The sequence below is a fragment of the Montipora capricornis genome, chromosome 14 (assembly GCF_036669925.1).
Source record: "Montipora capricornis isolate CH-2021 chromosome 14, ASM3666992v2, whole genome shotgun sequence".
In the NCBI taxonomy this organism is placed as follows: domain Eukaryota; kingdom Metazoa; phylum Cnidaria; class Anthozoa; order Scleractinia; family Acroporidae; genus Montipora; species Montipora capricornis.
The window spans coordinates 48,886,685-48,896,684 of record NC_090896.1 but is presented as its reverse complement, the minus strand read 5'-3'; the positions used below and the strand labels follow the sequence as shown (position 1 = coordinate 48,896,684).

General features: G+C 36.7%; 1 protein-coding gene and 1 long non-coding RNA gene across 3 annotated transcripts in view; one reads left to right on the top strand and one right to left on the bottom strand.

Moving 5' to 3' along the window:
- The window catches only part of LOC138031307 (KICSTOR subunit 2-like), a 26,397-nt gene that overhangs the window by 4,918 nt on the left and 11,479 nt on the right, over window positions 1-10,000 (top strand). For both annotated transcript variants that reach the window (XM_068879016.1, XM_068879017.1), the window contains exons 4-8: window positions 154-317; window positions 1,289-1,372; window positions 2,324-2,377; window positions 3,973-4,111; window positions 5,460-5,576. In XM_068879016.1, the coding sequence (XP_068735117.1) occupies window positions 154-317; window positions 1,289-1,372; window positions 2,324-2,377; window positions 3,973-4,111; window positions 5,460-5,576 (558 nt within the window). The remainder of the gene's footprint in view (window positions 1-153; window positions 318-1,288; window positions 1,373-2,323; window positions 2,378-3,972; window positions 4,112-5,459; window positions 5,577-10,000) is intronic.
- Window positions 8,530-10,000, bottom strand: part of LOC138031311 (uncharacterized) — a 1,533-nt gene continuing 62 nt past the window's right edge. Inside the window, exons 1-2 of the long non-coding RNA XR_011128234.1 lie at window positions 9,700-10,000; window positions 8,530-9,117 (exon numbers count right to left, since the gene is read on the bottom strand). The exon at window positions 9,700-10,000 is cut by the window's right edge and continues 62 nt beyond it. This is a non-coding gene — a long non-coding RNA (uncharacterized lncRNA). The remainder of the gene's footprint in view (window positions 9,118-9,699) is intronic.

The window sequence follows — 10,000 nt, the reverse complement described above, 5'->3', positions numbered from 1 at the left end:
ATCGGCCAGAAACACTAGCCATATAGTAATTTTCGTTACTGCATTCATCAAAACTTGATCCCGGAGTATGTGCCAAGGATTAAGTATCCAATACTAATCGTGCATGCAACAGCATTCTTTACATTGAGAAGGATGTGTTTGTCCTGTTCACAGTCTGTACGAGACAGTTTCAAGTCTCTTACAACAGAATTGAAAAGAATAGAGGAAACAGTACACACTACTGCAGCTTTTGGATCCCCAGTGGAAGGAAGTTTAATGGCTGAACTGTGCAGACACTTATGTCAATTTGTGCAAGCCAGACAAGAGTTAATCAACTTGTATCTTTTCATGTTATTCAACGAAAGTTATTTTTATATACAGTAGTATTAATTTTAAAGCTTGCAGTCTTTGGTGCCACATAGAAATAGCTGTTACAATGAATTATTATTTTTGAAAATGAACTTTAATTAAAGGGTAAGATGGGAGCAGTTGGGTATTCTCGGTGGCGTGTGTTAGGATCACCAAAGTCGTATCCAGGGGGTGATCAGAGCTGGATTTGATTCTCAAGTATCTGCAGGCAAATTTAACCAGTAGACGATGTGGTCAATAAAATTAATTGTTACAACGGTAGGTTTTATAGTATTATAATATCAGGTCCAAGTTTAATAGTTTTAAGAGCACAACTCAAAGATTTCCAGGACAAAGCAGAGCTGTCAAGTATGAGCGCAAAAACTCTTAGCAGCAGTTCAAGAAAAAGGTTCAAGGAAGATCAGGATGTGTGGTTCATTTTTTCCCTTCAGTTATAAATAGGGCCAAAAATTCATAATGATCTGTGTGCACAAAACCAGAGTGAAGAAACTTTTTGGTTTTGGTTTTGAAAGCAACACAGTACCATACATCACTGACAATAATTAATATTGTCCACACCATAATTTGTTATTAAATTCACTGCCTCTAGTCAAGATAATTTACACTCATTTTGCATAATAATATTAACAACTTTCAGGTACACTGAAAAACTAGGTCCCCTTAAACACTATCCCTCCTGAGAGAGAGGCCAGCTTATAGATTTTTGACTCTCAGTCTGTCTCGAATGCCAGACTATTTTACTTGTTGATTGTGGGCACTTGGTGCGAATGGGTTAAGGTTACGCTAATAAACTTTTGCTGTAGACATGCTTAGGTGCATGTATTGCATATCTTTTTTTCTCGTTAAAGGAGCTTAAAAGAGACCATAAATTATTAAAAGTATAACTTGCAGTTATTGAAGTGAAGTAAAATTCATTACCCTTAACATTGAACCCTCTCAGTTATGAAGCAATGGCAACAATGAGTTCATCATCCAATGTTAATTGTGCTGACTTTTCAAATATGATTGATGAGATATGCAGAAGGTATGATAAATAACTTCATTGTGATCTTTGTGGCCCAAATGCCACGTGTAGAAACTATAGCTGAGAACTACCAATAAACACATGTAAATCAAAGCGGAGCATTTTGTCTTTCACAATAATTCCGGTCCACTGGTTCGATGGAAGACCTAAAATCGGAATTTGTTTTCCTTTCCGCAACACAAATGAAGTGGAAAGTAGAAACTTCTTAAAGAAACTTAACACGTACACCAAATGGAGGTTCAACTTATTCATCATGTGGCAAACATTGCAAGATGAAGTCAATCTTCAAGTTGAAAGACAAAAACGCACACCCGTCACACATCGTCTCCAAAGGCAAGTGTATTTGTAGACAAATAAAAGTCCTCTATTGTTTTTACAAAATATTCCTCAAAGATAATTCAACAAATGAAGGAAAAAGCTGGGTTTTTTTTACTTCTTGATTAAAACATCTGTTTTCTTGACTCATGCTCATATTTCTTACCAACCAATCAAAACGCGTGTCTGACAATACATAACCAATCAAAATTCGTGTGATGTCACAGCCATGTTTCCATCTAAACACAGCTATTGACCACTGAAAGTGTGCATATAACTATCCTTAATTATTTTATAATTATAGCCAATGGTGACGCTAACTTGGTGTAAAAATGACTGTAAGATGTGGTTCAAACCAAAAAAAGGGAATAAACAGAAAAACTAATTTACCTACAACTAATAGAAAATTATGGCTATAAATGAACGCGAGAGAAAAATAGCAAATAACCATGAATAATGTCAAACATCAAACACTGACCTAAATACGAAAGATAACCTGAGCACTAACAATTTAAGTGACAAGTGATGTATGTTGGCATTTCAAACGAACAGTCTGCTTGAGATTGCTTTTTTTCTGTGTGTCATGTTTCTCAGATTATAGGCTGCTAAGTATAACAATTTCATGTAAATTTGCAGACATAACAAAGGCTTTCACCATCCAATTTTGGATTCAATCAAATCAAGTTTCAGGTCTGTTTTACCAATAATTATTATCATTGCAAGGTCTCACAGTAACAAGAGGCCCTGCCGGGGCAGGGAGGGGGGGGGGGGATCCCGTGTCGTTTGTCGCTTGTCAATTGTCTGAATTTTGAAAAGGTCTCATGTCAGTGTTTTGTCAATGTTTCACGTTGCTGTGGGATATTTAACAAAAGGGTGTTTTTTGTCACGATTCCACTTTAAGTGCTGTCGCTGCTTTTTAGGCCATGTCGCTTGTCGGAATTTACCCTGGCAGAGCCTCTTACTAACTCAACACAATACAAGAAACATCAACACCCCATAAAAATGAGTAAAAGAGAATATGTCAAGCCTATAAAATCGATAGTAGTTGAAATCCATGTAATGGACCAGTAGGCAACAATTAGGTTGTTTGAATCTAATGTATGAATTTAAACATGTTACTCAAAACCTATTGACAGCCCTGACAAGAAAGAATATCCCTACTCTGTCTCTGCCTATTTTTCTTTTGCATTTGCTGGGCTGCCAAGTATGGGAAAAGAGACCTCTGCTATGGGTCAAAACTCACTGTGTTGAGCATGCGCAGCGGTTAGTAACTTATTGACTGAATTGTCACTTAACTGTGGAATTACTGTAAATCAAATGAACCATACGATGTCCGTCTACGTAAACTCAATCTGTTAACGCTTGAGCAAAGACGTTTCGTTGTTGATGTTACCTTCTTGTTTAAGGCTCTCAATGGCCATTTAGGTGTTGACTTTTCTCAATTCTTAGATTTTTATAGCCAAGAGGACCGTTACTTACTGAGACATTTATTTTTTGATACTAAATCGTTAAAAAAGAAATATGCCAGGACAAATTCCTAGTACTTAAAAACAGTTACCGTACTTTTACAGGATTGTGGATGAATGGAACAGTTTGCCTCTTGAGGTCTGTTTGGCATGCAATGTTGACAAGTTTAAAGCTAGTGTTATTAAATTTGTAACAAAATTGTAAATATTATTACATTTTTTAGTGAGTTTATTGTAATTTGTGTAATTTTTATGGGGTGATTTGTTTTTATATGGGGTCACGCAACTCTTTTACAAATAATCCTTATGGCCTTTTTTTTCTCTTTTATTACTTTTTTTTTTGTAAATATGCTATTAAATTGTAATAAATAAATAAATAAATAAAACACAGAACACAGCATGCTCAAGTCACAGTCAGCAAACACATCATGGGGAATGGCATGTGGTTTGAAGAGTCTAATGTTGTGTACGGCAGTGAGTTTCAACCAATGGCAGACGTCTCTTTTGCTGTACTCATCAGCCAAGTGAATGCAAAAAGAAAATAGACCTCTGCCAGCAGGGAATTTTACAATGTTTTGATGTTTCCAATTCCACATTTTATATCTTTTTAAGTTTTGTACACCTAGTAAATGAAATTTTTGTGAAAAAAGATGCTGGCCATTAAATACTGTACTGAATGCTCACATTTAATTTACAAGAAGGCTTGACAGTTTGGTCATTAGGCCACTTTTGAGCAAATTGAAGGCAAACATCTCTGAACAACAGTAGTGAAGAGCCTGTTTAATCACAAAATTGACCATGATTTATTCATTTCATTAGTTATGAAGTTGACATTCTGAGCAACTTGTTGAAAGCCCAATGTGACATGGCTGAATGGAAGTTCCTTCCCTCACTTCTTCACCTTCATGAAAGCCATGTCAAACTGTCCTCATGGTGTCATGTCTTTCCCTCAGGGGAGGTAAGAATATCTTGCAGGGGAACCACTGGATAATTTAAGGTACTGATAATTATGTTACTTATGACTCATATTGTGGTCCCAAACAAACAAACAAACTGGCAACTGGCCCTGCAAATCACTCATCTTTACAGTCTAAGGGACTGAATTGCAAAGAGTGTAACGTGACAAGATCAAGCCAAACCACATATGAGGTACCTCTGGCAACCACTATATGTTCCGTGTATGATCTCAGAGCACAGCGTCACCGTCAGACACGATTACTAGTAGCTGGGAGTCCATTGAAACCAAAGTACCCAGAGAAAACCCCATGAGTGAGGTTGCAATTGACTGAAACTTAGCCCACAGGTGGATGATGTGGGTATAACGACCACAACACCAACCTGACTCAAAAAGATACACAGCATGTGGTATTCCCAGATTTTATTATAATTATGGCATTGCCACAAACAATCCTCAGTCAAAATGGAGCAATCTGATTGGCTGGTTTTTGGTCGGGTTGTAACAGGTCATTAATGACCATGGAAATGGTCCATTTCTGTACTTTTTTTCTCTCTCCAGGAAATTCAAGTTGATTGAAACAAAAAGTTTTTAAAAAGCGGAATTTAACTTTTTCATCACAACAGTACAATTATAGCAAGTGGAATTTAGTTTTACTGTACATTGTAAGAGGTTACCGTTTAAAGTTCACTGATAGAAGACAAAGATGACAAACATTCACCAACTGTAGAAGTGTCCGATTGCTCGAAGAAATGATGCCATACAATAAACAAGTTACTAACCTCACTTTCTCGTGACCATACTGAGGAATATTGGCCCTTGGTCATTTTTGTATGGACCTTGCAGCGTTCTGTCAGTACTGCCACAACCTGCACCAATATTCCCCAGTACGGCCCTCGTGCTCAGTTAGTAAGAGGTTAGTCACCTGTCCAGAAAGGAAGTGGAGTTTTCCATTACGGAAGCCATGCATGCACAACGGTGTAAGTTGTCACCCTTTGTCATTGCAAAAACCATTGTCACGCCACCATAGTTTAGTGGCCTTAAAGCCCCTAAAGTCTCAGCTGTGCCCTGGTAATTATAGAGTCATAGGTTCACAACAATTATTATCATGATAGGATTATTTGATCAAGGGTTCTGTTTATTCTCAAGCAGATTGTAAAAATCATGCAAACATGGAGGCAGTTGCCATCTCCAGTTTTTCAGCCATTTCAACCTAATCTACCAAAATGCCTTTTCGTAATGAATACAAACAACCCGAGACTGTCTGTATGTGCCATTAGCTTAACATGAACTCTAGTGAACTAGGCTTGTTTACTTGACATATTTTAAACAAAATCCCTTTCCATTTCAGCTTGGTGCATCACTTACATTAAAGAAGTCGCTGTTTGGTAGCACTTCTAAAAAACACGTTGAAGCACCCTTTCTTTATCAGTGGCTTGGCAAGTTGCAGGATGCTGTTGTTTCTAAGGTGATTCATTTTGGGGGGCTGTTTAGTTTCTATGAATAGAATTCATGTGGCCGCATCAATCTTCACATTAAATACCACCAAAGAGGGCGAGCTTTTAAGTATAAACAAAAATAACGACATTTCAGTGACATCGTGACATACTTTAATTAAGTCATTAAGTAAAGTACGATCGTCCGGGTGAGTGTAGTCCTGAGAAGGACTGTTTGAGATGACATTAGGCACCTTAAGCAACAGACGTCGCCGGCCTGACGACGGCAACCGGAAACGTGACATTTCTTTCGAGATGTCACTGCGCATGTACAACAAGTTGTGACCTGACGTTGTCTTCACTGGCGAAAAATGTCTGATTGGTCGAGGGCTTGTCATGTGACTTCAATACCTCAATTTAAACATGGCTGCCATTCGGTGTTTATTAGATCTCCGTCGACAATAAAAAGACTGTGTTTCAGGCCAGTAAAACGGACGAACGTTTGACTGCATAGTGCGTTTCTGTGCCATCGAGATTCTCTTTTGAGCCAACAGTGCTACGAGGGAAATTTCTTTAAAAATTTCAAGGCCAACGCGAGTCTCGGTTGCTGTGACAGTGTTCGATTGGAAATTCGTTTGTGGAGCTTACCAGCTAATGGACTACCATCTTGATTTCAATTCATGCGTTTATCTTTCAAAAAGTGGAACAAAAAAGATACCACTAAATTTCCAAATGGTTTCTCTTCCAACTAAATAGTTACACGATGTTTCCGCGGGGGCCCGCATCTAACAGAAAATGTGAGATTTTCGCTTTTTTTTTTCAAAATTAAGTTGTTAAAATTGCCATTCAAGTGGTCCATAGAGGAAAATTTATTAAGACCAAGGGGAAAATTTAGAAATGTATTTCAGTCGTTCAAAAATAAATTTTAAAGTGAATTTAGCAGTAATAATAACCATGTCATAGCACCTCATATTGGGTACACTAGAAGGAAACCTTTTAGTTGCAATTATATATTATAGTTGTTCCAAGCAAAATGCCAATTGTTTGCTTCCCTCCAAATTATAGAAATAAACACAGATTAGGTTAACTCTGAATAGCCAAAACAACAACATTGTAAGTTGAGAATTTGATTCAGAAATCCAGCTTACTAGCAGGGAGAATTTTACTGTAACAAAATATTACTTAACTGCTAATAAGGCACTTTCACCACATTGACAACAAAAATACTTAATCAGGAATTGATTTTATCTTCTAGCAATAAAATAGCAGGAGGATATAAAATTAGGTATCTTCAAAGTTTAGAAAACTTGTTGAAGGTGATTCAGTGCCACCCTCCAAAACGTTTCACAGATTTCATGCTGGCCTACTAAGTACTTCCAGGACAACAAATTATTTAACCTCTCTTTGCGGACTCTGGTTGCAACACAGCTGCTTCAATAATTTTAATCCCCTTGCATTAGATTTAACTTTTAAAAAAACCATAACTTCGTATAATTTTCTGTAATAATTGTTCAAAGACATTGAGCAAAAGCATACAAAGCTACATTTCAAAGGTGCATAATCCCATGTTGCAGTTTTCTGGATAAGACTTCACAGAAATAACTCCTGTTACCTTTCCATATGTAAAGAGGTCCCATGATTTATGAGTCAATTAGTCAATAAGACACACAGTCAGTATTATATATTAGCAATAATTTATTGATTAAGCCTAAGCCCTTGTTTCAGTGATCAGGCCTAAGCAGGGTTAGGTTAAATTTTAGCTTTCATTTTATGGGTTAGGGTAACTGCACTAACTCATTGACTCATAAATCATATGTAAAAAATACAATGTATTTCAACATTAGATGCAATGAATTTTTAGCCATTGCTGTAAATAATAGAAATCATTCCTACCATTTCAAAGGATGAATAAATTAAAGTTGAATGCAGTAAGTGTCAGAAGTAAAAAAAGTGGTCCAATTTATTTAAGCTGTAATCAATTTCCATCCTTGCTTTAGTCCTTGGATAGTGTTAAACAATGGTGGTGAAGTGAACAAACTACCCCAAGGGGGATTCCCTTGCAAAAATGACAGGGGTTCTTGTTGTTCCTTTTTGGAGAAAAATTTGTGGTTTTGTACTGCTTATGATACTGAGACCAAACAGCTGGCAGAGTTGCTGCAGTCATTTAAGGCTATCAATCTGAAAAATGAATGGAACTGTAGAACAATTTGGTAAGAGAGCAAATAACTTTTACTTATGAATTATAAAATGCCAGTCATTTGTCAATTTAGAACTGGTTCCTCTAAGGGGTCAGATTTCTTTAGCCTACATCCACAAAAAACAAGATTCTGTTACCTTTAAGGACCCCTCCTGAGCAAACTGCATCCTCATGTTTGGATTCTCATTGATTTAATGACTTTAATGATATTAAGCAAATTTGTTCTACAATAATACTCAAATACCATAAAAGTATTTTTAACCTAACTTTTGCAAAGTTTTCCCCTTGAGCCACCAGCTTCAACTTTGATACTTTGTTCTAAAAGCCAATGCAGTTGTATAGCAATGGTGGAGGTGATGATTAAACACTTTGTTTTCGTTCAAATGAAGAAAAAGAAAGTCAAAGTAATGATGGAATTTAATTAATTAACCCTTTCACCCCTAAACCGGCCATACTTGGTATTTTACTCTGTCTAAAGCCAGAGTATTTTGCTCTGTCTAACACCAGACGATTTTACTCGTCAATGGGGAACCCCATGGAGTCAACAGTCTTACAGTACTTCTCAACATAAAGAAAATGAATTCTGTGGACTTGAACATTCCCAAATAGAAAAGCCGTATATTCCAAATATGGTTGCTAGAACTCTTCAAGATTTACCTGCTTCAGGAACTTCAAATCAATGAATATTTGAATATTTTTCCTGAACTCCTGCAAACTTTGTGCACTTTTTAATGGTTTGCCCTTCAAAAAAGTAACATTCAGAAATAATGCAAATACAACTGAGACTGTTTTGCATTATCTACAAGACAAGACAACAATATCCTTTATTCAAACACAATCAATATTAAAGCAATAACACATGCTTGTGGGGTCATGTGCTAACTATAATAAAGATACACTACAGGACATAAAAGCTTAAAACTAACTACAGTATGTGACAGACATAGGATATCTACAAATAAGAAATAAGAAAAATAAATCAATTGCTATCCAAAAGATCATATTGCAAATACACCAAAAGGTAACGGTTGATTGACAAGTTCCTTGTGCAAAATGGTAGAGCATGTTTGAAGTCCAGCAGGATCAAGATGAGAAGTTATGATAAAAACTTTAAACATATTTTTTACCAGTTATTTTACTGCCATCAAATCCAATGCGACCTTATGCATGGGACACTGTTTCTAGCTGCAGCTCCAAATCACATAATATATTAATAAATTTTGCCATCTAAGAAAAAACCAAACATGTGGGGTGTAACCAAAAAAAAGTCCAAGGCAATAAAGCTTCCTTTCAGCCTTTTCAGGAACAACTATCCACTGTCAACCATACTTGACTCAAAACAGAATTTCCTTGATCCAACAACACATGACAGTCCCCTAAAACCAAAATTACATCATTAATGCTTCCGGAAAACAATAGATTTCAAAAACAGTCACGAACCTGAATCTATAGATATCTATATACATCTGTACCTACAATTCTGTTCTTCCAATTATTATTTTAACTAACATGGATTTTGATTTTGATTTTAAACTCGAATTCATTGCAAATCCGACCATCACTTGGAAACTACTTGAACGCAAGGATCGTTGAGTTGTGACTGCTAAAAAGTATACTAACTTAGACCTTCACCAGAAAAGGGTAAATGACCTTAAAAGCAGCTATTTAAAATATTTGATACTAGCTAGGGTTACGTTCCCAATGACACAATCACATTCAAAATCAAATTCACATCTGATCGAATCATTGATCATTAATGTAGAGGTGCCGATCGTAAGGTGTAACGCAGAAAAAAATAACCTTCACGTTGGACAATATTGCCATTTCCTTGCCACCTGGTACAAGCCAATTCACACATGAACGGAAACCTTGGGAATCCTCCTTTCTGCACATTACAGTAACTTTTTGTACCCGGTGGCAACAAACTTTCCACATTAAAAATTGCGTAAAAAACTCACCTGTTTCGCAGCTCTTATCCCACGAAATAAAATTTTCCAGGAGCAAATTTTCCGAGGATGCTGGTTGGATTGGACTTTCAAACGTTTTACACTACAAGTACGTTCTCTAAGAATACATTCCACTTGAAACTGGCGTTAAAACTAGCCTTGATCGCTCGAAAAAGAACGGAAACCAACAACCTACCGATACCCAAACCGCAGCCATTTTTCTGTTCTTCTCGGGAGTGTTTTTTTCACGAGAGCCAATGATAGTCCCGGAAACGCGTCACGTGGCATATCGCGCGACTCATGCGCAGACATT